Source organism: Equus quagga, chromosome 9 (assembly GCF_021613505.1).
Source record: "Equus quagga isolate Etosha38 chromosome 9, UCLA_HA_Equagga_1.0, whole genome shotgun sequence".
NCBI classification, from domain to species: domain Eukaryota; kingdom Metazoa; phylum Chordata; class Mammalia; order Perissodactyla; family Equidae; genus Equus; species Equus quagga.
Genome location: NC_060275.1, coordinates 26,693,725 through 26,720,896, shown reverse-complemented (window position 1 = coordinate 26,720,896; position 27,172 = coordinate 26,693,725). Strand labels below are relative to the sequence as shown.

At 52.6% G+C, this 27,172-nt stretch overlaps 1 protein-coding gene across 10 annotated transcripts in view; it reads left to right on the top strand.

Annotated features, from left to right (window-relative positions):
• Positions 1-27,172, top strand: part of CTIF (cap binding complex dependent translation initiation factor) — a 289,871-nt gene that overhangs the window by 146,580 nt on the left and 116,119 nt on the right. For all 10 annotated transcript variants that reach the window (XM_046671003.1, XM_046671007.1, XM_046671006.1 and 7 more), the window contains one exon: positions 2,117-2,193. In XM_046671003.1, the coding sequence (XP_046526959.1) occupies positions 2,117-2,193 (77 nt within the window). The remainder of the gene's footprint in view (positions 1-2,116; positions 2,194-27,172) is intronic.

Here is a 27,172-nt window from a genome sequence, read left to right as displayed (position 1 = left end):
GAGGCTGGCTGGACTCGTGGAAGGCCAAGTGTTACGGACAGCTCCCTCTGCCCGGCCTCCGAGCTGAGATCCCGAACCAGGCCGCCAGCTCGAGGGGGAGCCTCTGCTTCCTTCCATTGTCTACGTGGGGCACACCCAGCGTGTTCCTGCAGTGACCTGGGGCCGGCAGGGAGCGAGGGAGGGAAGGGGCCAGCCTGGAGCTGGGTCGGGGTGGGAGAGGGGAAATGAGAGGGGAAGACTTGGTGTTTTTCCTTATTTGTGTTTTGTATTAAAGAAAGCAAATAATATCCTTTGAGAAAACCATTAAACAAAGCACATCCTAAAGCCACAGAGGCCCATTGTGGCTGCCTGGAGCCCGGAATTCATTCATGCCTTTCTGGCTGATTGTTGGAGGCAAGAGAAAGGGTGGGAGGGAGGGGCTGTCATTAAAATATATTTTTGAAATGTGTCGTTCCCTCCCTGGACTCAATAGGAGTCCGGGCCAAGTGTCCATAACGCCAGGGTCCCCATGTCCTCTTGAGCCTGTTATCCTCCCAGTGCCCCCCAGGAAATGCCCCAAGACTAGCCAGTCCCAGCACAGCCAGAGCTGCCAACATCCACTCCGCACCTCCCCTTCATCAGGGGCTGAACCCTGAGTCTCTGGGGCCAGCAGGGCCCTCCGCCGTGGAGCCATATGCGGAGGGCTGCATATGCCCTCGCTGTAGGGGATCTGGGCTGCCAGCCTCACAGAATTGCCTGTCTCTATCATTGAATGAGCTCTCGGGGCCTCAGTCTCCCTGTCTCTCAGGTGTGTGTGTTGGGGGGCACTCTCCAGCACACTGGGGCCTGTCACATATCACCCTGAGCGTGCCCAGGGCCCTGTGGGTGGCATGGGGGTGGCACTCAGGCTGTGGACTCTGCATCAAGGCCTGTGTCTGGGTGTCCCAGGCCCAAGCCAGAACCCCATCTCCTCCTGGACCCCCAGGCCTAGGAACCTCCTACCTCCCAGCCCCCCACAGGCTGCCCATAATGGGATGGCCGTGCTCTCCCCTAGGTCCCACCAGAACACACTTTCCTAGGGGGAAGGGAGGTGGTAAGAACAGAGCCAGCCATCAGCCCAGCTTCTGCAAATAATTCTGCCTGGGGCCTGGCATTTGCAGGATGGCCCCGTGTTATAAGTAGAGGGTTTCTCTCTCCAGCCTTGATGTCAATGTGTAGATAGTTGTTGTCCTGATGACAGTATACAAAAGGCCATCCTGAGGATTTTACCCAGTTTAAGGTTTAAAAGGCATTTGAGGGGCCGGCCCCGTGGCTGAGTGGTTAAGTTCGCGCGCTCCGCTTCAGCAGCCCAGGATTTCGCCGGTTCAAATCCTGGGCGCGGACATGGCACCACTCACCAAGCCATGCTGAGGCAGCATCCCACATGCCACAACAAGAAGGACCCACAACTAAAAATACACAACTACGTACCGGGGGGCTTTGGAGAGAAAAAGGAAAAATAAAATCTTTAAAAAAAAAAGGCATTTGACTATTTGCATGTTTTCCCTAACTACTCCCCAGGAGTATAAGTAACGAGGATCTTGGGCAAAAATTACACGTGGGGCTCCTGGACTAGGGTGAGGAGACGTGAGGCCTAGCCATTCCCTCTGCATGAGGCTTGGGGTTTGCAAGGAGGCTGCGCAGCGTCTCCTTGGTCCTCTCAACCGCTCAGAGAAGAAGATCCTGCCATTCCCTTTGTGTGAGGAAGCTTGATGTTAGAGATGTAAACGGTTCTCCCAGCCAGGGAATCCAGGATCTGGTCCCAGCTCTGTTGCTAATTCCTTGTAGGACCTTGAACTGGCTCATTTGCCTTCCTGGACCTGAGTGTTCTCATCTGTAATCTGAGTGACTAGATATGACGAATTCTAAGGTCCCCTTTGTGTCTCTATTGTTCTTTGGTTCTGTAATTCCAGCAACATCGCCTGATGGGAAATTCACTAGCTCTAGTATTTTCCATCTTTCAGTCTGGATTTGGTGGTCAGAGTCTAGTCTTTCCAAGCCCTCGATCTCTTTTTGTCATGGATGGTGTTAGCGTTAAAAGGTCTTGGCTCTCTTTCAGAAGTTACTAACCATCCCCCCCTCTTCCCCTACAATGCAGGGCTACCACCCGATGCCCCATGAAGTGGAGATTGCGCACACCAAGAAGTTGTTCCGGAGGAGGAGGAATGATCGAAGGTAGGAGAGACTCTGTCACGAGCTTTTGGGTTTTCTTGTCCTGCATCGGTTGTCTATGGCTCCGTCAGTTCAGGCCTGTGTTTTGCTTTTGCTTTTCCTGGTCACCAGCTGATGCCGATGAGATGAAGGAGGCACGGTGGGTGGTAACTGGTTGGGCAGCAGCGGCTGCACTTCTCTTGGTGGGCCCCGGGAATGGATCCCTTCAGGAGTCCAGGGCAGGTGTTGCAGTTCAGGAGAAGTACTCTTCCCACTGACCTTACAGCAATAGTAGTCTTCAAGGGACTAGGACCTAGCTGGCGCGTGTTTTGAGACATGGCCTCCAGGAGGCTCTGGAGCTCACAATTCCAAGGGCATCTGTCTTTCCTCCTCCCCGGTCACCAGAAGTCGTCCCTGGCCTGTGCTCGGCTCTGCTGTGACAGTGACACACAGATCAGCAAATGCACGTGCTACTGTTTTCAAATGCGTGGAGGAGCTCGTTTAAACTAAGGCAGAAACCAGGATCTCCCTGGCGCTCAAGGTCCTGAGGGATAGCAAGGGGCTAGAAAAAGTGCCACGAGGGAGCCCTGGATAGGAGCAAGCTCCTGAGGCTGGATGTCCTGGGAAGCCATCCTTTGTTTCCTCGAAGGCTTTCTGACCTGGGAAGGTCTTAAGGTATATTTCAAAAGGAAAACTCCAAAAGCAGAATAATATTTATAGTACGTGGCCATTTGTGCACAAGAGGGGTTAGAGTATATTTTTTTGCTTGAACGTGCATAAGTGATTTCTGGTTAGAAATATAAAAGAAGGAAGGAGGGGAGGGAAAAAGAGAGAGAGAGAGAGAAAGAAAGGAGGGAGAGAGAGAGAAAGGGAGAGAGGGAAAGAGAAAAACGCTTCTGCCGGAGGAATTAAAATGACGTGTTCCTCTACAGGGAATTTCTTCTTAGATAAAGGTGATGGCTTGTGGTTTTACCTTTAATGAACAGAGAATGTTCTCTGAGAGCCAAGAAACAGCCCTGCCAACATCCCTGCTCAGAAACTGGAAGTGCCTGTTCTCAGGCACCTGCCTTGAGACTAGGGCTGTGGCTGACCGGGGTCCCCCATCCTTCCCTCCACATATGGCCCTGAACGAGGGGTGTTGGGGGGTAGCCACAGCTTGGGGTGGGTGGAGGACTGGGCACCCCGAATGCCTGGTCATCAGCCGGTGGGATTTAGTGGGACTGAAACAGCCCCAGAGGACAGTAATTGTACAACTAGCTGGGAGGAAGGCAGTGCTGGCTTAGAAATCAGATCCACCAGGCACTTTATGTCACGGCATCAGAAGGGGAAACTGAGCAAGGAGAGTTGGCGCGTGCCCTCTTCCTGGCCTGCCCAGAGTGTGCTTATTACACTGTGAATGCCACCTTTTGCTGTGCAGCTTCACAGAGGCTAAATCCTGGTTTCTGAGTTCCTAGTGGAGGGAGGGAGTAGGGAACACTCCCCCAAAAGGGCAATGGAGTTCCTAGGGAGCTGGGGAGGTGTCAGGGAGAGCAGAGGCTTCGTGTCCCTCCTCCCCTGCCCTGTGGTCCCCAGAGCGTATGTCTGGAGGTATAGGAAGTCCTCGAGGTTCCAGATGAGCAGTCCCCTCTGACCTGCTTCCCCGGGCCCAGGCCCATGGCAGGCTGCGGCTCAGCGTCCAGGTCAGCCACACCTCCACTTGTGTGCCAGGTCGCCTCGCTCAGCAGGAGTCCCCGGGACGGTGGCAGGCCTCCGGAAGGCAGCAGCGTGACCCAGGAGTGTAGGAAGAGGAGCATGACATGCACGCACCAGGAAGCTGACCTTCCGCCAGGCCGCGCTCGTGTTAACAAATGCCCGGATAGGTCAGCACCCCTCGAAAAGGATGTGGACCCGGGACAGGGTCCAAAGCAAGGCAATAAAGAAAGATGATTAAAGGGATGGAAAGTATGTCCTGTGAGGAGAGGCTGAGGGATGGGGCCAGGGAAGAGGAGGCTGCAGGGGAAGAGCATTCAGGTCAGTAAACTCATGAAAGATTCATACAGAGCGCTGAGGGGCAGCAGCCTCCACATTCCCCGGGACCCCAACCGGAGGAAACCAGCCGAGGTGGAAGGAGGGATGGCTCAGCTGGACCAAAGAGGGACTCCAGGAACAAAAGTCATGACCACCAGGGGGTCAGACTCTGCGATCAGGGCTCCAGACGCACACTGAGCAAGTGCCGTGTGGCCAGGGCGCTTCACCTTTATTCACGACCCGGAATACCCTACAATCCAGCACTCAGCCGTCCCCAGGCAATGGGGCCTTTCAGGAGCAGAGCAGGCAGCCGGGTAGTCTAAGGATCTCACTGTCTGAAAGCAGGAAGCCAACCGCAGGGGCCTCCCCAGTCCTTGGTGGTGGAGCGTGTGATTCTGACATTTGGGGAATGGCTGCAGAACGTCGCCAGGTCAACCCTACCTTCCCTGCTGATGAAGTATCCATGTAGTGGCCTTGCTGAGCCCCAGGCCTTTGTGTTTGACCTTGATAGTTAACACTTTGGTACAGCAGGTTGACTTTTCTAGTATTGAGGGCTTAAACCACACCGAGAGGGGCTTGCATTCCGTAGCTGGCAGAGGGGGAGGCGACCAGAATCAGGTTTGGTGACCCAAGGGCACAGCCATAGTCTGTGTCATGCCTCTGATCTCTCTCTCTGATGTGGGGGAGAGCAGGCACTGCTTCCCCCATTTAACAGATGGGTGACTGAGGCCAGGGATGTCCGCCAAGACTGTTCAGCTGAGAAGTGGCAGAGCCAAGCTCGCCTCTATGGACTCCAGTGCTCAGCCCTTTCGTCTCCACAACCTCAGGTGGACCTTTGACCTAGAAAAGGCCAAGAGCGGGGAGCTGGTAGGTGTATAACTGGGGTGTGGCTGTAAGGTCACGTGAAGGGAAGTGGCCTGCTCTGCTCCCCCTGGTGTCTCTGTGGCTCTCCTTGGAATGCCTGCAGGGGACCATGGCTTCTGTCTTCCTGCAGAGTAATGAGTTGTGTCTGATGGCTGTGAACTCTCCGCAGCGTAGGCCGTTGCGGGACCTGAGCTCTGTGATGGCCTGCAGGCTCGAGCAGGAATTTTCAAACTGGGCTCTTGAATCTGCATCATATCCCAGTTCCAGGTGACTCTCGCAGCGTCTGGATCTGCCCTCACTGCTTTTTCTCCCAGTCGTTGAAGTCTGAGGTACGTGCCCTGGAATTAGACACTGGGTGTGAATCCCACCTCGTCCACCCACTAACTCTGATCTGGGCACATTACTTCACTTCTTCAAAACTCTATTTCCTCTTCTGTACAATGGGTCTCCTAATTGGGAGACTTAAATGAGCTAATCCTCATAAGGCACCTGGAAAGGGTCTTCGTGCCAGCCCACTCTTCAGATCACAGGGGGTCCAAGGCACTCAGCAGTGGGGAGGAGCCGTCTGCAGCCAGGGGTGAGCTTTCGTCCCTTGATCCCACAAGTGCTGGATTTGCTTGTCAGCCCGGGGAGCTATGCTTGACGTTCCCTCTGGGGGCGGAGCACCCAGGATCAATTTTTCCTTCTCCTGGATCATCTTGTAAAGCTCTTGCACTGTCGGGGCTGCCAGGGAAGGAGGCCCCTCCAGAGCAGCTGTCTGTAGACGCTGCACCCCCATTCCGTGCCCTGCTTCCAGGGGCTCAGTGATTAAAACTGAGTTGTGGATGTCTTTTCTTCATGTTCCAGGAAAAAGTTAAACTCATGAACAGTTTAAAGGTTTTCTCCTTAAACATGTTCTCAAAACTTGGACAATTGGTAACCACTTGCTTGTTTAGGGAAACCAGTCAAAGATATTTTCTGATTTCAGACAAAATTGTGCATTGCATGATATGAATGTACTAAATGAGTGTTTCATGCGTTCCCACAAGAGCAGCGGGCCTCCTGGTGCTCTGTCCCCACCCAAGCCAAAGACCTGCTGACTGGAAGCGGGGACCTGGGGGTTTGTCTCCTGCCCCAAGCTCCTTACCCACAGGATGCAGAGAGTATGGTGGAGCAAAGTCACTGGGGGGCCGAGTCCTGGCCACACTGCTGACCTGCTGCCTGTGTTGACCTTGAGTGAGGTCTCTCACCTCGGGGGTGTGGAGATTTCTCTACTCATCCCCCACCCCCACTCCATTTGAAGAGGTGAACAAACCAAGGCAGTGAACGAATGTCGGAGTCCGTAGGAAGTAGCTTCTGGGATGGAGATTAGCGGGCAGGGCACTTACTAAGGAGTCCCTTAGGATCAATACCTGCAGACGGGAAGGGAAGGGAAGGGAGCAGGATGGGGTGGAGGGCAGAGTCGAGTCAACGTGCAGTCTGGGTGGGCGGTTCTGACCCTATGGGGAGTTCTGAAGTTGGGGTGACTCTTTAGAGTTGTCTCGAGATGGAGTGAAGGGGCAGGTCTTTGTGTCACCGTGTCCGCTGATCATCAGATGGGCACTGCCTGGGGATGGAGTGTGACCTTGGAGCACCAGCTCTCTTCATCCCAGGCAGTTTCCATAAGGATTGACAGCTGGGGAGCAGGAGAGTGTATCATTCCTGAAGGGGGACGTGGGTGGCAATCAGAGTGAACACCGCAGTGGAGCACTATTTAACTCTCCAACTAGGATTGATGGAGCAGCACTCTGCCACATTCTGTGCTCTGAGAACGCCAGAGAAGTTCGTGGTCCCTGCTCTCAAGGGCCTGAGGTATAGCTTGTGCAACGCTCTCTGGCTTCAGAAGCCACCAGAACATGGTACACGACTCTGTAGCATCTGCATGTTCACTCGAGAAGGTTCACAGAAAGGAGTCAACCCAAGGTGGTTACAGAATGCTTCCTGGAGGAGGCGGGCATTGAACCCACTGTGAGACATGAGGAAGATGTGGAAGGGAGATGGGAGGATGTCAGGATGAGAGGAATGTGAAAGCCGCCGTCAAACAGGTGAGGGCGCCAGGGATTCCCACCCCTGCAGAAGTCGCCTCCGCAAAGCTCCCCAGAAGCAGAGCCAGATGGGCGGAGCGCACAGCAGCCACTACCCCGAACTGAGCTAAATAGAAAGGAAAAGCCAGAGCTCCTGGCTCCTGTTGGGCTCCAGCCTAGACTGTTGGAAGTCTCCATAGACCCTGCAGACTCCAGAGCCGGCCCCCTCGCAGTTAGAGCGGGAGGCTAATGGAGGCATGAGCGTTCCATCGCACGATGCCTGTGTGTCTGACGAGACAGGAGAGCTGTTCTCCAAATTAATTTGTTTCGTTAAGTGAGGTCTCAGAATGGTTAATTTACTCCATGTGCAAAGTAGATTTGAAAGGAAGAAGAAAGAAATGCCATGGTCATCTCCAGCTAGGGTCAGATGGCTCTCCTGGGTGAGAGACAGGAGAACGGGCCATCCCCACATCTCTGAGTGTCACCCCTGCCTGGGTCCCCAGGTGGTGCAGTCGGGACACATCCTGGGTAATGCAGGGTGAGCAGAGCCCTCAGCAGCTCTTGCTCCCTCTGTCCTCCGACTGACCATGACTGTGGCTTGGTGTCCTCTAATTGTAGAACCAATTAAAAATTTTGTCCTGCCTCCCTTTCCTCTGCCAACATGTGCCCAAACCTTCCTTGGGTGCCAGGCTCTTTCCCTGGGGACAAAGTTAGTGTCAGCTATCAGATTTAATTTTGCAAGGTCTCTCTGTGACATCATCTAGGTCACTGATGAAAGCAAATAGGACGTCTGGAATTAGTAGTGATGGGTATGCAACTTTGTGAATATACTAAAAATCCTGAATGATGTCATTTAAAAGGGTGAGTTTTGTGGTATGTGAATTATATCTCAATTAAAAAAACTTTTTTGAATGAATAAGGCAAGTCCCAGGATTGAGTGATGTGGCAAGACCCTGGAAACACTCCTTGAATCTCGATGTTTGCAGGGTTCCCCAGGCTAGTAACCAATCAGGAAAGGACGTAGATCTGCTCTGGTTGTGACTTGGTCTGTGCGTATCTGTGCTATGAGTGGTTGCATCTTTTCCTCCAAATTATCTGTTTGGGAATCTCTTTGGGAGAGATATCTGTATTTTTCTGATTTTTGAAAATTGGAACTGTATGCACATAGCTACAGTCTCCAGGATTCCTCAGACGTGGTCGGGGCCACTTGTGACCTCACACGAAGAGTTCTCTTTTCCTGAGCAACATTACTCCACCCCTCAGGCAAGAAGGTGAAAAGTCAAAGCACGCTTTGCCCGCCCACCATCTCCTCGGAGGCCCTCAGCATCATAGGGATGCTCCAGTGCGGTCTGCGTTTCCTGGTCCAAGACTTGTTCTCCGACAGAAGGCAAACCTTTCTTTCAGCCGCCCCCTTAATTTTACATCATCCACCCCATCAGCAGCTTCCCGCTTCCCTCCTCCTTCTCACTCTAAATACAAAAATTTAATTTTAGAATTGTCATTAACACTTGTTAAACCCACTCCTTGACAAGCTCTGACAACTCCACCTCATGCTTTGATGGCCATCACCAGTTACGGGAGACCCCTCCTTCCATTCTGAAATCCACCTTACCTCTCCTCCTTTTCACATCTGGGCTCCTGGGCGAGGACCCTGGAGGATTCCCGGGGCCTCCTTAAGCCCCTGTCTATAAGTCACAGTTGCTTTCTGGAGCTTGATGTTTCCTTTAGCAGCTCAGACCACTCAGTCGTGGAGTCCTTCATGCTATGAAGATGACTATCTTAGATCTTGCCCACCAGAAACTGATCAGGAACTAACCAAGTTCAGAGCCCGGGATCTAACCATCATCCAGTTCACATGAGTTGTTAAGGTAACCATTTTGGAAGTACAGTCAATCCTCATTATTCGTGGATTCCATTTTTGCAAATTCGCCTACTTGCTAAAGTTTATTTGTGATCCCCAGATCAATACTCACAGTGCTCTCAAGGTCATTCATTGACATACACAGAGTAGGGAGAAATTCCAGCCGCCCGACACTCATGTTCCCAGCTGAGGTCAAACGAGGAGATGCTCTGCCTTCTTGTTCCAGCTCTCATACTATAATCGTGTCCTTTTCCTGATCTCTTTAGTGCCATGTTTTTCATGTAGGTGTGCTTCTTGTTGGTGAATTTGCTGTTTAAAAAACCCCCGAGCATAGCGCTGAAGTGCTGTCTGGTGTTCCTAAGCACAAGAAGGCTGCGATGTGCCTTATGGAGAAAATACGTGTGCTAGAGGTGCTTCCTTCAGCCATGAGTTGTAGTGCTGTTGGCCGTGAGTTCAACATTAATGAATCAGCGTTATATAGTAAATGAACTGTCTTTAAGCAGAAACATACATAAAATGAAGTCGTATGTTGATCAGCTGGAGAAAATCTTGTGACCAGAGGCACGCAGGAGCTCTGCCTTGTATTTCCCCCAGGAGCAGTGGTTCGGTGTCCTCTAATTCAGTGTTTGTGGGACTTTGGAGAATGTAACTCTCGTGAATAATGAGAATTGACTGTGCTCGCTCTTTAAAACAGGGAGAGAGATGCTGAAGGTCAAGGAGGATGTTATGGGTGGTAGGATTTTAGGCCTGAGTCTTTTGTCTTGTTCATGTGGCGGTGGTAGAGCTGGAGGGAAGAGAAGCGGGGAGAGGGAGGCACATCCTCCCTGGGTCGTCACCTGGCTTGTGTTTCATGAAGGGGTCTTCTGCTTGCTTTGCCTCATCCTGGGATGACACCATCCCCAGAGCCCTCCAGACTGCTCAGCCCTGCAGTGACCATCATTGTCATCCTGTCATCGGGAGCCCCAGGGACAGTGAGACAGATCCACGCTCCCACTGCCTGCGGTTTGTCTTTATATCCCAGCAAGGAAATTGCTCTCATTAAGTCTCTGCTAAAGATAGATAAGAAAATGGGGCAGGCAAACCCCCACCTGGCAGGCAGCCCTGTCAGATTCTAAGCAAAATGAGTCAGATAGGAATTATTTTTAGGCTCCTTCTCCTCCCCCACGCCCACCCCTAAGCGGGCTCTCTTGGAAAGAAGAGCAGCTCATTTCTTGAAGCCAGATGTCCAGGTCCCTGTTTGATTGACGTGAAGGCCTTGGTACGCCTAGAGAAGACCCCAGCCTTCATACAAATCCTAATGGTCAGATCATCCTTTGGACAATGCAGCCGTCTTGCCCAGCACTCCTGGGCAGAACAGGCCGCCAGGAAGGCCGGCCCACAACTCACCCATGAGCAACGTATCGTCCCTGGATGCCCTTTCCTGCCTCTCCTTCCTGGCACATGCTTCATGCTCAGGACCTACTCTTGGCATCACACTTTGTGGGAAAGAAAACAAGGCCATGGGGTCCCCCTCCCAGGGAAGGACCAGCATGTCCCTTGGCCCAGGACTCGAATCCATGTGGGGGCTATTCTGCGCATTTTGGCAGAGCTCCTGGGTGCCAGGTCTGCCCACCCTGGCAGTGGGCATCTCCCGTCTGTGCCCACAGCTGGGAAGCTGAACACTGCTCCTACTTGTTCACTCTCTTCCCCTTTTTCCAGCTACTAGGATTCATTCAGACCCCTTAAACCCTGGAGGGCAAGCGAGGGAGATGTGCAGGCAAGGAAGCTGACCGAAGAGGAGGCATGGGGCATGCTCCTAGTGGCTGGGAGAGCTGGAGAAATGCTGACTAGGAAACTGGCCGTAGAGAGATAAATGCCATCTCTACCAGCTCTGTGCCTGGGACAGGAAGTAGAAAGGACCCCAGGAACCAGCCAGCCGAATGGGTTTAATTACTCCACGGAGGTCTTAGTCTCTCTTTTACTGAAATGCTGGGCTTTGGGGGGTTGGTTCACAAATGTTAATCCCTGGCCCTTCCTCCCTTGCTGGAGCAGATGGAAACAGGTAACTCTGAGGGCCCCAGGTGACCAGGCCCCTGGCACCAAGTCTGCGCAGCCTCCCCTCAAGGCAGTGTGTGTGATAGGCACCCTGGGGCCTGAGCCAGGCTCACTTCAGGACTGGCTCCTCCCTCACCACCCAGGGGGTCTGGAGAAAATAAGGGCCCTCTCCAAGCCCACTCTTCCTATTGACCCCAAGGGCATGGATGTACAGCCTGCAAGGATGGCCGTAGATGGCGTGTGACGGCAGGTACATGAGGAGTCCCAGCCCCTGCCCGGCTCTTAGTACAGAAACATGAGTCCCCTGTCCTTCTTCCCATTCACTCCCGGGACCCCTGTGCCCTGAGCAGTGTGTTGGGAAGGGAAGAACGCTGGACCAGCAGTCGTGGAATCTGGGTATTCATCCTTGTGGTGTGACCCAGGGCGATTCCCTTCTACTTTGGAGCCTGCGGTTTTCTCGGTGATAGAATGGAGTTCCTGATTCCAGCTCTCAAATGCGTTAGGAAGAGTGTGGGGCTAAAGATGGAAGAGAACTCTCCCCCGGAATATTCCATTCCTTAACCATGTTGGGAAAGACAGAACTGAGAGACACTCCACAGGCCAGTTGAGGCTTTCAGTGCAAATAACCAGTACCCCTTACGTCTTCAGCCCGGCCCATGCACCCTATCCAGAAAGTTCCAGAAAGGTGGGCCATGTCTGCTGCTCCTGTGTACATCTTTTGGGACCAAATCTGGTCCAGGTCTGCACCTTGGGCACCCAGCCACGCCTGTCTGAGCCCCCATACTCTGAGCATCCTGGCTGCCTGACATGCGACACTGCCCGGGACCTCCTTGTTCATAGGACAGGCTGTGCATCCCGTTGTTTCTAGGGCCTCTTTGCTGAACCCACAGGAAACCTTGGTCCACCTTCAGTCCCGTCTGGAAGTCACTCAGTGATTGAACAAGCACTTCCAGAATGCTCACCGTGTTCAGGACACACTGAGCCCTTTACAAATATCAGCTCATATAATCTTCCCAAGAACCTTAGGAAGGAGATACTGTTTTTACAGATGATGAAAGTAACTTGCACAGAGAAGTGAAGTAACCTGCCCAAAGTCACAGAGCTAGGAAGTAGCTGAGCATGACTGCAAACTCAAGCCATCTGGCTTCAGAGCCTGTGCCCCTAAGCAGTTCTCTGTGGGGAAACTTCCCTCTGCCCCTCCTCGGCAGGCTCGGCCTTCCTCTTCTGTGTCCCTCACTGCTTTCCACGTACACCCCCTAGTTAAGCCCTGATGAACTCATGTGCCAGGGGTCGTACTGGCAGCATGGGAACTGCTGTTTTCAGAAAGACGGAGGGGAGGGCTAGTGCATAATTAAAGGGAGTGAACGAATGGTGAGATAGCAGACAAGACCCACCAGACAGGGTGGCCCACCCTCTGCCCTCTGCACCCCTGCACCAGGTCAGTCATGCCCATGGATCCCTTCCCTGATCCGGATGATTCATGCGTGGACATATTTAGGAAGTTCCTGTGATAGCCCAGAGCTTTCCCAGGTTGTGGGGGCCCCACCCAGTGAGGGGCCGGAAGAAGGGTGGTGTGAGTTTCAGAATGGTGGACAGCTCTCAGGGGAGGGCCGTCTGGCTGGGGAGAGCTTCCTCCAGCTGCCAGCTCCCCCCAGTCCCAGGAGGACAAGGCCAGGGCACGAGGGTGCCCTCTACTCCCTGAGGCTCCCCAGCAGGGACCGGAGCACAGGTTTTAAAAATACCCAGGAGCCTTCCTGCCTGGGTCAGCGTTTACCCTGAGCTCCAGGAGTTATTTCTGAGTCTTCCCAGTAATTTAATTTTAGCCATTTATTCCAATGCGTGTGTTTGGGGGAAGCCAAGGTGGCCTCTATTATTGTTTGGAGTATTTTGGGAGGGCTTGATTTCCAGAAGTGATGCAGGGGCTCAATTAGGCAAGACATCAGCAAACAGAATTAAAATAACTCAAGAAGACAGACCCTCGGGTCCCCAGAGCTAATGCCTGTGCTTAGCCCCCATGGGGGAAAGGAAGACCAAGGTGTCCCCTGTGTGCCCAGGGGCCATCTCTCAAGTGGCAGTTGTGTCATTGTCTCTAGCTCTCCGAGCCCTGCAGGCATCTGAGTGCCCTTCAAAATGCAGAATGCATGGAGCTGCCCATTCTTTCTAGGTAAGCTTGGACAGACAGACAGACAGCCCCAGCAGCAGGAGCGGACAGGCTCACACCCTTGCCAAGATCTGTAGGTCCAGCTTGTAGGTAGACACTCAAACTCACCAACAATTCTTGGGGAGCTCAAAACTTACAGTCACCAGCACATTAACATTGCAGAGGTTTTTGGAGGAATTATTAAACAGCGTGTGACCTTGCTAATAGACCTGCAGAAGCCCCAACAGCGCCAGCCATACTGACCTCCCTGCCTCCGCTCCCTGAAGACAGGGCTGCTCACCCTGCCCTCAGCTCCTCTCCCACCACACTGTCCTCGCTCACTGCACTTCCCGGCCCCAGTGTTCTCTCGGTCACTTGAATGAGCCAAGTCACTCCTGCCGCGTGCCTGGCCCCTCTGCTTAGGACCTTCCTCACCTGACCCTTGCCCTTGCTGCTCCCTCCATTTTACAGGTTCTGCCTGCCCCTACTCTTCACTCTCCATGCTCTGCTTAGCCTCCCTCGATCCTCCTCCCTGACCTTCCCCACAGTTGCTGGGGTGCACCAGGCCCGGCACGGACTGAGAGAGCTCCCCCGCCATGCTCGAATTCCCTGGCTCACCTGGAGCAGGTGCAGTGGCTGCGGAATTTGGGGATGGGGGGAGGCCCGAGAGCGTGCAGGACACTTGTTCACAGCGTGTGGGACGGTGAGCCCCGTATCCAGAGGCACCTCTCCAGGTCAACAGATGAGCCCAGAGCAAAAGCAGTCGCCCCAAGACAGCATTATCCACAGTTACCCCTTCCTCAGGAATACGCTGCCCTTGAGTTGTCTTCAAACTCCATCTTTTCAGCTTCAAGGGGAGAATTCCATGGACAAAGGATCCAGTTTCGGGCTCTCTGTTTGTGGGGACTGACGCTGAGCTCAGAACGATGTGTGTGGACTCAAAACAAAGATGAGAAATGTTTTTAGAAACAAAAGAATACTGTAGGGGGCTGTGTGTGTGTGTTTGGTCTGGTGGCCAAGTGGCCGCAGTAAACACGTCTTCCAGACTGGCTCGGTGTGTCAGGGAGCAGATGGCACTGCCTGATCACCTGAGCAGGACACCTGGGGCCTTTGAACCGTGAGCTGTGGCTGTGGCTCGGAGAGGCTGGGTGGAGACCGGGGTGAGACAGGCAGAGGGCAGGATTCTGACTTTGCCCTGATGTTCTGGGAGGTTGGAGACAGTCAGGAGTCGGGTAAGGACGGTGGTCATTAAGACCATTCTAGGTAGGGCCCACGAAGGCCAGTTCCCTCCCAAGGCCTCACCATTCGTTCAGTTCCGGTCCCACTGCCCTCGGGACAGCAGGAGAATCTTGGGCACCCTTTCCTGGCCGAAGCTCTAGGATGTTTTTACTGTGCTGCCTTCTTCTGCACACAACTGGGAAAAGCATCTCTGCCTTCTCAGCCAGCCCACCTCCCGCCCCTCTCAAGCTGCTCCTGGTGCGCACAGACTTACCGCTCTTGCGTCCCACCTTGTGAACCAGGGGGTCAGGGGTCAATCTGGCCACTCGGGGCAGACACTGTGCATTTTCACTGGAAACTTCAGTGATTACCCAGAGTTAAGAGAATGATCTAGTGCTGAGCGTTTCTGGCACACTCAGAAGACAGCACATGTAGGGGATGGGTAGGAGGGTGGATGAGTTGTATTTTTTGAAGGCAGGATTTTCACTCCGCAAAGTCTAAAGCCATCCCCCTTTAGGCAAACATCCCTTTTGCTCTTCCTTCACTTTCTAGAAGTCACATGACTGGAGCCACTGCAGGGCCCAGGTTCCAAGCAGATGTATGTGTGGCCCCTTGAGCGTGCTGATGTGGCTGGACTTGGTTTGGGTCCCGTTGCCGAATGCAGAGCCTCAAAGGCATTGCTTCACCTCCCTGCCCCATGTTGCTCCTCTCTGAAATAGGACGTCTACCTTCTAAGACTGCTTTGCTGTTCAAATGAGATGATGCTGTGAAAGCAGATAAAATGCCGAGGGCTGCATAAACCTGAGGACTTACGCCTGTATTTGTGTTTGTAGTATACACATGTCTGTGTTTATAGTTGTGTGTGTGTGTATGTGACTGCGTTAGGGACTCTGCCAGTTATTTCCAGAGAGTTTACTGGAAATGGAGCTTGGCCTGGATGTTTGTATTTGTTATGTATTGCTGTATAACAAATTACTCCAAAACTTAGAGCTTGAAACAACAAACATTTATTATCTCACACAGCTTCCAAGGGTCAGAAATCCAGGAGCAGCTTAACTGGGTGGTTCTGGCTCAGGGTCTCTCTTGAGATTGTATTCAAAGCTGTTGGCCAGGGCTGTGGTCATCTGAAAGCTCAACTGGGGTTGGAGGGTCTGCTCACTCACATGGTTATTGGCAGGTCTCAGTTCCTCACTAGTTTTTTATCACAGGATGAGCCTCACAAGGCTACTCTTGACATAGCAGCTGACTTCTCCCAGAGTACGATCTGAGAGGCAGAAGACACCAAGATGGAAGATGTAGATTTTTTTATAACCTAATCTTAGGAGTGATGTTCCATCACTTCTGCCACATTCTGTTGGTCACACAGACCCCTGGTACAAGGTGGAAGAGGATACACAAGGGGTGTGAATCCCACGAGGCCAGAGCCATCTTGGAGATTAGTTCTCATTGCCCACCCTCTTGCCCCCATGATGCATGTTTCTTCTACATGCAAAATACACTCACCCCTCCCAATGTCTCATTTGATTACCGCACCAGCTCAAAGTTCAGGATCTCATCATCTAGGTCATGTCCAGGTGTGGATGAGGCTCTTTGGGTGCAATTCCTTACATACAGCTCCTCAAGTACAGCTCTTTCTTGATCTCTGGGCCTTTGATTTAAAGAGACAAGTTAGCTGCTCCTCCTCCACATACCCAACATACAATTGTGGGACAGGCATAAGGTAACTGCCCTAGACACCCCTATTCAACAAGGGGGGACACAAGAAGTATGCAGAAGCGTTGGTCCATAGCAGTTCTGAAATCTAGCCAGGCAGATCCTGGAAGTTCCTTGGTTGGGATTCAGTCCTATTCCTGCCCAGGAGTTATTCGATGTGGCTCTTGGCTCCACTCTCTACCCTCAGGGTCTCTTGAGATTGCAGCAGGTCATTGGCCCAGTGAATACTCTGGGCTCTTGGTTCTGCCTCTGAGTCATCCTTCCTTTTCTATGAAAGGCAGCTTGTATGTGCAGCTGAGTCGTTTGCTCAGCCAGCTTTGTGCCAGTAGAATTTTGGAGGTCTAACAGACTCTTTTCATTTTGTACATTTCGTACAGTCCTGTCCCTTGCAGCCTAAGCTGTCAATGTTTCTACTGATATAATTCTTTTAAAAACATCATGGGTCTTCTGTGAATCCTATCAGAGTCTACTTCACTAAATAAGACCCATCCACAAATCTCCTGAAAATCATCCCTTCTCTACCTTGGGTCGTGCTAAGGAACAATGCCCTTAAGCTTCTTGGAAGCTCTATTGTTTGAGAAGATCTGAGAGTCACACATTTGAAATCTTTAGAGCTTTTTTCTGACTAACAGTCCTCTGAGGCAACACCTTCAGCCTTTCTGAGATCTTAACAAAGGACTTCATAGTCACACCCTCAGCCCCATCTTTGGACCATGCTTTCCTGGGAGGACCTGGATTTGATCTTTGCTCAGGATTCGTTTCCTAATTTTAGCATCATTTGCCGTCTGGAAAGTCTGAGAATCTTCAAAACTAGCAAGTCAGAGAATCTTCAAAACTAGCAAATCCTGGCTCCTTTTATGTAACAGCTCTTCTTTTAGCTTCTCTGTCTCTTCTCACGCTTTACTGTACCCAGCAAGAAGAAACCAGCAGCTGCAACACTCTGGCTGCAAATCTCTTAGCTAGATCACAGGAGTCATTAGATACATTTTCTACTTTTCGCAGAACTGCAGGAGATAGTGTTGCTAAACATTCTGCAGCTACATAACAAGAACCTCCTTCTTCCAGTTCCAATAATATATATTCTCACTCCTCGTAAAGCCCTGCCCAGCAGTCTCCTCAAAGTCCATGTTTCTACTAACAGTCTCTTCATGGCACTTTAGGTTTTCACTAACACTTTTCTCAGAATCCTCTGGTTCCTACCCACTGCCCACTCCCAAAGCCACTCCCACATTTTAGATTTTTTTTTTGTGGCATCACCCCACTTCTAAGTACCAAAATCTGTAGTAGTTCTCTCTTGTTGTGTAACAAATTACCCCCAAATTTAGCAGCTTAAAATAACAAGCATTTACTCTCTCACACCGTTTCCAAGGGTCCGGAATCCAGCAGCAACCTAGCTGGGTGGTTCTGGCTCGAGGTCTCTCATGAGCTGCAGTCAAGCTGTTGATAGGGATTACGATCATTTGAAGACTTGGTTCGGATGGGGCTGGAAGATTCACTTCCAAGCTCCCTGACGTGGTTGTTGGCAGGCCTTAGTTTCTCACTGGCTGTTGGCCGGAAGCTTCATTTCCTTGCAATGTGGGCCTCTCTGTAGGGTGCTCATGACAGAATGAGTGATGAGAGAGAGAGATGGAAGCTGGCATGTCCTTTGTAACCTAATCTCCACAGTGATATACCGTCCCTTCTGCCATATTCTGTTGGTCCCACAGACGAACCCTGGTACGATGTGGGAAAGGACTACACAAGGGTGTGAATGCCACTGGGGCCATCTGTACTTGTTTCTAGTTCCTTCCTGTATCATTGCCTTTTTTTTTTTTTTTTTTCACTTTCAATGATCTAGTAAAACCCACCAATAGCTTTGAATGAGTTGAGGTTTTCTGTGTTTTTTCTTTTCTGGTTCAACTTCATATCTTTCCAAGAATTCTTTCTTTATCCTGTTGTCTCTTCTATCCTTCCATCCTCCCTGTCCATGGCTCCTGTCTACCGTGGAGCATGATTTACAGTGTTTCCTCCCTGTGGGAGATTGTGAGCCAGAGGATGCTGTTGTCTGAGCTTTGGAGCACACCTGTCCTCCACGGAGTCCAACAGGTAGGTCCCAGAAATGGGACCTTTCCAAGATATACACACAGACACAGACACACAGACACACACTCACACGTATACTTATTTTCCCTTAAATTCTGTAATCTCAATGATCATCAAAAGTTGGGCTTTAATTGGAAGCATGTTGAAATGCTTGAATCTGTCAGACACTGACAGGGAAGGCTTCCTTGGCAGGAGAGAAAAGAATACAAATATTAACAACACAAATAAAGATGTCTTACGTAGCCTTTCTCATAGCATTCCCACAGCAGGCCTGGGAAGCAGATAAGACAAACGCGAGCATCCCCATTGTAAGAGTGGTGTAGGTAAGACTCAGAGAGCCTACATGATTTACTCAAGACCATGCAGAACTGTGGCTGGTTCCAGACTCAGGAATATCCAGATTCTTTTCCATGGGGTTCTGGAACATTGGCCTGATGCAGAAGGCCATGTGCTTCTTTTTTGCCCACTCCAGAATAAACGGTGATCTGAAGTTGTCTGCCTGTCTGGGTGAGGGTTGTCCTATCTGGGAAAGAAGGCCAGATATTGTAGGGGTCCAGAGTAGTGGGGAGAGGAGAGATGTCCCTCAGAACTGGAAATGTTTTGGTGGGTGTGTTGAAAGGTTGTGAGGGACCGCACAGTGGTGGTACCGTGGTGATGGGCAAAACAGGACCCCTTTAATGTCCCTTCTGATCTACCCCAATGCTCTTCCTCCTCCATTCTGAAGGCGTTGCTAGAAGGATTTCAGGGGGCTCTGACTCCAAAGGGAGTCATTGGAATGAAGTGATAATAAGCCTCTTTTGTCTCCAGTTGTGCTGTCTAATGCAGTGGCCACAGGGGCTATTTAAGTTAGTTACAGTTAAAATTTCAATTTTTCAGTCACACCGGCTGCATTCCAAGCGCTCAATAACGACATGTAGTTAACGGTTACCACATTGAACAGTGCAGATAGAGAACATCATCCCCACATTCTATTAGACATCCCTGCTGTACAGGAGCTCTCCCTGGCCCAGAGAGCCAGGCGTGGCATGGTTGGGGAAGGAGAGAAAACTGGAGTAGGACAGTCTGAGAGCCTGGGCAGTGGGAGGATGACCTGAAGAGCAGAAAGAACCTGAGAAAAAGAAGTGTTCACTGAGCAGTCCATGCCCCTCGTCCCCCGCTCCCCCCGCCATGGGGCTCGGGAAGTGGAGCTGGGTCTGGGAGTGAGAAACAATCTGAAGCCCACAGGAGCCACTTCCTCAGGGTCTTCGTTCAGAAGCATGGCCTGGAGGAAGACAGAATGTTACCACCAGCGAGTGGCCTTCATACCCACCCTGCAGGCTGCCAGGACCCCTGAGAGCTGTGCAGCCTCCCCCAGACCTGACGGGGACATCACCGCGAGACGTGAGTGTAGAGCAATTGAGAGGAATAACAAGGAATCAGACAGCCGGATGGGGGTCTGGTGCCCATCGGCCCCGGCTGCCAGGGATAGGAAAGTGCCTCTGCGTGAGTATTTAGAAGGCGTCCTTGGGGGGCTGAGCTGGCCCATTCCACCACAGAGCTACTGGGAGTGTTGAGGAGGAGAAAGAAAATTCTCTCAGAGTCTGTCGTTTTGTAAGAGCAGCCTTTTGAAAGAAGGCAGCCTGCCCCCGCTCCTTTGAGCCAAGCCCGTAGGGAACCCTCCCAACTCTGCGTGCAGTGCTCCCCCTGGCTCCTCTTTTACTGACCCCTTTCCTCCTAGAAGTCATGACTAGCCCCTCTCTTCTCCAGGTCTCTCTGGGCTGGGTCTCAGAGTGAAACTTGTCCATGGTAAAGGCCTCCCTTCCCATCCTAGGACTCCTCGTGCATTTTAGCCAGGGAGGGCAAAGGGGTAGCAATTTGGGGTCCAATAAAGAGGGTATTCGGAGATAGAGCTGGCCATCTCCCCCTGAGCCAGGGTTAGCTCTCAGCCAGGCCACGAGGGATGTTGGGTTCTCTGACCTCCGCTGGGCCTGCCCTGTGAGCCCTGGCTCAGATCCAAGAAGGACGTCCAGCAGGGGGAGGGGCCAGGCTGGAAGGGAGGCCTGAGGCTCCCTCTGGGGCAGGGAGTCGGGGAGACAGTCAAGGCTACCCCTTCTTCTGGCAGTGACTGCCCACCAGAAATAGGTCAGGGCTGCCCCCCTCGAGCATTGCTGTGGTCAGAGAGATGACATCAGATGAGCTCCTTGAACATTGGTGAAATCCCAGGCTTCAGTGGGGTTTGCTTGCATCCTGTTTGTCATTGGGGGAGCACTCAGGGGAGAGATGGGAGTTTTCTTGCAGAGGCTGAAGCACTTAGGGTATCAGCCTCACCCACCCTCCTGATCCCCAGGGTGGTGGGAGCAAGCCTGTCCCCAGCCCCCATACAGATGGGTAAGTGGGGCCCAGACAAGGGGGCTTTGGTCAGAAAGGGAGGGTCTGCTGAGTGGAAAGTCTGTGCCAGGCACTCCAGGGGCTTACAGACTAGTTGAGAGAGTAGACATCCCGAATGATTCACACTTCATAACATTATTGTGTTTGTGCATGTGTGTGGTATGTTTTGTACGTGTGTGTACCTGTGTGAGGTGTGTGCGTGCGTGCAATGTGTGTACATGTGTGTGGTGTCTGCGTGTATGTAATAGTACAATGCCAGGCCACAGGTCCTAGGACTTCAGAGAAAGGAAAGATTTCTGGGGTTCGGGGTAGCCAAGAAGCCTCCCTGGAGGAGGTGCAACGTGATGTCTCTTCAGAGGGGTCAGGCCGAGGGCAGGAGGAAGTGCATTCCTGGGGAGTGACTAAGCAGAGGCGAAGGTCCCGAGGGGGGACCTGCCTGGGGTGATGTTCAGGGACAGTGGGCAGGCTGGCCTGACCGCAGAAGACACTGCCAAGGGGCCGAGGAGAGAGGGCGTGTCAGGGCAGTGAGCCCTGTGCAGAAGGCCAGCAGAGTTTAGACCCAGTGCACCAAGCCGTAGACCCATCTATGGATGCCTCGTATGCCGATGTCCAGGCTAAGAGAGGGGAACAGCAGGTGCCAAGGCACGTGGTTGGAAGGCATGTGGCCTGTGGAAGGTGGGGCAGAGGACAGTTCACGTTGGAGAGAAGATGAAATAGGAAGCTGGAGAAAGAAGGCGTTGAGAGATGAGGAGAGGGTACCTGAACAGCATCTGCATCTTCTGGTGTTGGAGGCAGCCTCGGGGTTTTGTCTTGAGTCCCAGAGCACAGTTCTCATCCTTTTAGGCTGGAGTCTGTAGAATGCTTGATGGTGAGAAAGTTTCCCCCATCCATAGTAGGTCGTGATCAAAATTTGAGACATCCTCCTACCCAGGGGCACTTAGCGCTGGTGAGCAGGTATAGGTGCTCCCATTCCGCCTGCCATCCTCCCTGGGAGCTCGGCGCCTGGATCCCGGGTGGCGACAGTAAACACCCATGCGTGCTGGTGGAGGGGAGAAGGGATGGCCTCAGGGGGAGGCCTGGGCTGGTTGTTATTCCGTGTGTCAGGGGAAGTGGAGGAGTCAGAAGGGCACGCCAGGGTGGTCTGGTGGTTAGGATGGCCTCGTTCCTGGGAACAGTTGCCACAGAACCTTTTCCCCAGCTTCTCTGTAGCAGCCACTCTTCCTCCCCAGAATGCTAGGAAAACCTGCAATTACTGAGCCGCCCCTGGGTGGGAGCGTTCAGACCTCCTCTTCTTCCTTCCAAGATACACTGAGTCAGGACCCGGTCAGTGCAGAAAGCGGATTCCTCTCCCACGTTCCTTCCCGCATGGCCCCCCTGGGGCTGTCGTTAATGAGCTTGGTGATTATGTATTTCACGTCTGGGATTAGGAAGGTGAAGAGGGTTGGATGGATGCCTGTGCCACTCCGGGCTCTGAAGCCAGCATCCTCCTGCTCTTGGCATGCTCTGGGGCCACTCAGCAGATCCCACAGTGTCCCCGGGGTTTGGGGCCCTCTCTGCCTCCAGCTGCACAGAGCGGAAGTCGGAGCTGTGGATGGAAGATTGGGAGATGACTGTGAGCTGGAATGTGTGATGCACAGCTTAGTGGAAAGCTCCGCCCAGGCTGCCACTTTGGGATGGCTCACAGTTTTGCTCTTTCTTGTTCTTCCAGTGATTTTTCTTTTTGGCCTATTTATTTCCTGGCCTCTTGCCTTTCCTTGTGTGAGTTGTGGTTGGGGGTGTGGAGATAGAAGGAAAAACAGAGAGAATGGGTGGCTCCAGATCTGACATTTTTTCAGCGGAAGAAAGAATGAAAGCAACCCTTGGGTATCGGGAACTTTCTGGATGTGGACCACCATAGCCAGTGAGCCCCCAGGCCCTCCTAGGGAAGGTGATAGGAGCCTCCTGTCGGGGCAGGCTGGCCTTGCCCCTAGAAGAGCATTCAACCCTCTGCCGTCTTAACCAGATGCCCAGGCCCCTGCTGTTCCACCCACATTCTGGCATCTGTGAGTTCCTTAGAACGATGCCTGCTCAGCTGGCTGCTCCCTGCAGACCCCCGGCTTTGCACTTGCTCTCCCACTTCCTGCTCACAGCCCTGCCTCCATGACCCACCACGTGGCTCCCCGTCACCCAGCAGCCCTTTGCCATACGCAGAGAAGCCCATGACGGGCACCAAGGCAGTCACATGGCGAATTCTTGTCTTTATCTCCTTCCCCTGAAAAAAGATTGGCTGCTTCCATGGCTTTGCTGGGAACAGGTTCCGGTCAGCTTCCAGACGTGGTCCTTTTACAGACCCACCGTATCCACTCCAAGGCCCACCCAGATCTTCTTATCCAGGCTCCTCGTTTTGCAGCAAGAACAGGGCTCCCCAAGGTCAAACACTTGACATTGGCAGAGCCAGGCTATCACCTGCGTCTCAGCTCCTGCCCTGATACTTCTCCTAGCATTTGACAAGGCCCCACCCTGTCTATCGCCAAGAATCAGGGAGTTCTTGAACGAGAACAGGAAGAAATCCCAGAACAGGAAGTAACCCATTCTCTTAGAAGCTGCTGCATAAGGACTTCTGGGACTGTCCTCCCCTTATCCAGACCGGTGGAGCTCACTAGAAAGCCAGACTGAGTCACCTTGCTGCAGACAAATAAGTAAATAAAAATGGGGGAAAAAATCCATCCATAAAAATAAAAAGCAGAAATAAATGACCTTAAATAATGTTAACTGAACAAAAGCAAAGTGGAAAAAGTATATGTAGCATGCTACTATTTCTCCCCAAAAAGGCAAATCTAAACATATATTTATATGTACTTATATTAAAGACAGTGAACGGATGGATAAACCATAAAACCAATAAAATGGTTATTTACAGACCCGAAAGGGGAAGGAGTAGAAGGCAGACATCGCTGAACACCTTGATTTGGAAATTTTACTGTGGAACCGTGTAAATATTTTAGATAGTTATAAATAAAAATTAAACTGAAACAAAAAAAAACCTTTCTGCTGTGCCTGAGAAAGCAGGTGTGCTCCCTGAGCTGGCATCCAGGCCAGCTCCAGGCTCCTGGGTCCTCCAACCTTCTCAACATCCCACGGGGGTGTCTCAGAAACTCTTCAAACTCAGCATCTCCCAGAACGAGCTTCTGTCCACCCCAAACCTGCCCACCCCCCAGTCTTCCCCGCTCAGATAACGCGGCTCTCCTTGCAGTTGCTGAGGCCAAATACCTTGGAGACGTCCTTGATTTCTCCCCTTCTCTCCATCCACAGCGATCTGAAATTTCTGCCAGTCAAAACAGGTCCAGAATCCACCACTTCTTTCTCCCTCTACTCCTGCCCCTCTGGTCCAGGGCACCATTGACTCTCACCTGCATCATTCCTATAACCTCAGTGGTCTCCCTGCTTCTGCCTTTTTAAATGTCATTTCTTTGTTCGGAATCCTCCAGTAGTTCCCCATTTCACACAGAGTAAGGACTAGAGTCCTTTCAGTGGTCTACAAGGCCCCAGAAAATCTGGTTCCCATCACCTCTGACTTCATCATCTACCATCCCCCCTGCACTCCAGACACACTAGTCTTCTTGGTGTGAGTGATGGTGCATCACCTCAGGGCCTTTACACTCACTGTCCCCTCAGAGGATAAGCTCCTACCTCAGGGTCTTTGCACTTGCTGTCCCCTCTGCCTGGATTGCTCTGCTTCCAGGTACTTACATGGCTCCTCCGTCACCTCTTTGCTCAGTGGCGCCATCTCAGCGAGACCTGTCCCAGCCACTCTATCTAAAAGTGCAAACTCTCCCGCAGGTGCCCCGCCACACACCAGCACACCCAGTCCCCTCCCCAGCTTCACGTTCTCCATAGAACTGAACACCCTCTGACATTCTGTACCATGCATTTATTCTGTGTATTAATCTGTATCTCCCCACTCGAAGATAAAGTCCAGCAGAGCAGGGCTTTTTGTCAAGTTGCTCCCAACCCCACCCTCAGTGTCTGGAGAAGAGTCTGGCATCTAACAGACACTCAGTCAACATTACTGGGTAGGTGAATGACTGGACAAGGAGGTAGGCAGCCCAACCCTGGGTTGCTTACTTTGTCCTCTCAGGGCCTTTTAGCAGCTCAGTTACGGTCCTGCCAGCTCTCTGGAGTGCCTCCGCTCCCATAGGTCTCCCTGCCACAGCCCAGAAATAAGTCTGTTAGACAACCTGGGAGAGCTAGCATCAGCGTCTACGTTTGAACAGAAAAAAATATCCCTTCCCACCATCTGCTCTGGGCCCTTTGGAAGGAAGGCCCAGGCCTGGGTCCTGGATCAGCAGCTAGTAGATGGGTGGGGATGGACCTTAAGAACCTCAAGCAAGACCCTGGAGACGGTCATGGTGACCCATGGGCAGAACCTTCTCAGGAGGAGAAGTGAAGTTCAAGTCAAATCCTCACAAGTAAGAATCTTCGACGTGTCCTCTGCCGCCTTCCCTGCATGGTGCCCAGTGATGGGTGGGACTTGAGTGTGCGGGCGCCGGATGAACCTCTGTGACTCGACCTCCAGTGGGGCCAGATGTTTCCTCCTCCCCCTTCCCCAGCGTCATCTTTTCTCACGTCGTGGCGGTGTGGCGGGAAGAGCCCTGGGCAGGAGTCAAGCCTGGGGAGGACCCTCTCTCTCTCCTTCAGTCAGTGCGGGAGCTCGAGCAGACCACCTAACCTTTGGGGCCGCCGTTTCCTCACTGGCCCAACAAAGGGATCTGAGTCGCTGGACTCTAACTGGTGGGGCCAGCTGTCCTCGTCTACCCTGGACCATCCTAGTTTTATCGCTAGAGGTCCTGTATCCCTGGACACCCCCCAGTTGGCCGCCTTATCTCTAAGGTGTCTCCTGGCGTCCATGACGTAGGAGTTCTGTGAGTGTCATCGTCAGGTAGTATTACTGGCTTCTCGAACCCCACAATGCCAATCAGAAAGATGTGACCCCTCCTGACTTAGGAGACTCTGAAACAGGGCAGAGGGACTTGTGGGGCACAGATAGCATAACAGAGTGGGTTCTTGAAGGAAATCGGGGCGTTTGGAAGGTGTGGCCTCACCCCAAGCTGGAGGCTAAGCGAGCTCACCCGCTCACCATGGGCTGTTACACCGTCCGAAGGCACAGGCTTGGTTGATGGGCCTCCGGTGGGAGGTTTTCAGTTGGTCTCAAAGGTCCTTCACTCTGGTGACATACTGTGGGAGAGGCCCCGGGCCGCCCTGCTGTGGCCCTGGCTCTGCCCTTCTTCGCTCGCTGTGGCCTATCGTCTCTGTCCCTCTTCAATCTCTTCATCTTTAAGGAGTCGCAGAAGAATCACCACCACCCTCAGGAGACGGAGTGAGTCCCCATCGTGGGCGTTGTACCCATCCTGAAGGGGTGGCATTCCAAAATGGCGGCCTGGCAGAGAGCAAGTGTCAGAGGCCACAGGAAGCTGAGAGCCCCGTGGGGGATGCTGCTCTGTAATGAGTTGTGGTTTCAAAGTTCATAGACGCCTTTAGTTAATCCTTCTGCTAAGGAACCCCGGGAGGGAGCCGTGCTGGTGGTTGGAATATAGACTCCTGTCTGCTCCTCCCCCTGTGCCTCTGCCCGGCCATGTCGGGTGGCCCAGATTACTTCCTGCTGATGCGCCATGAAGTCCCTCAGGCTATCCCATTGTATGTAATAAATTCTCAGAAAGTGCGTCCTGTGTTCAAAGGGCCCCTCAAATGTCAATGCACATTGTCAGTACAGTCTCCCTTTGAGGGACGGGCTACTGTGTCCACATTTTACAGGTGAGCGAGCTGAGGCAGAGAGAGGTGCCATAACTCACCCAGGGCCACACAGCAGGGCAGAGGCAGAGCCAGCGCCTGAATTCAGGCAGGCTGCGAGAGGCTCCTCACTCGGACAGCTTCCCCTCTTTCTGCTGGCTCAGCGTCTCGCGACCTGTCTTGGCCACTAGTGACCCAGCCACTTCCTGGCCCGAACACTGTCCCAGACCTCTCCCTGAAGCTCACCTCTGACCATCCAGCTTCCACGCTCAGCAAAGTCTTCCTTCAGCCACAACCAAGATTCCTGCCCTTCCTCTACCATCGGCATGCAGAGCCCCCCCAGGACCTGCCCCAGCCTCACTTTCCAGAATTTCTTCCCACCTCCCCACACTCACTGCCCATGCAGCTGTGTCTCAGTTGGCCAGACAACTCCCTGCTCTCTGACCATGCCCAGGCCCTCCCTGCTGGGCCATCTTTCCCTCCTCACAGAAACTGCCCTGTCCTGCAAGGCCAGCTCCGGTCAGTCGTAGGAGACACACGCCCCATGGTCTGGTGGGTTGTCCCTCTGTTTCCCGTGGCATTTTATGCCTGGATGGCCCATCCGAGCGTCGTGGCTACTCAAGTCCTTGCCCTGGGCCTGCCTTGACTGTCCCTCTGTGTCCCCGGCGAGTAGAGGAGCTCTGGCTTCAGAAGGAGTGTGGTCCAGCCCCCTGCACCTCTCCCCCACTGTGGTCAGATCATTGGAAGCCTGGGGCAGCCAAAACCAGACCATTAAAAGGTTACTAACAGGTCGTACAAATATTACAATGTCAGAGCTTAGCAGATCTCTAGAAATCATTTACTCTAGCCCCCACCCCTCTGCCAAGTCTGGGACATTAGCATGGGTTCTCCCCAGCTTCCCGCTTTCCA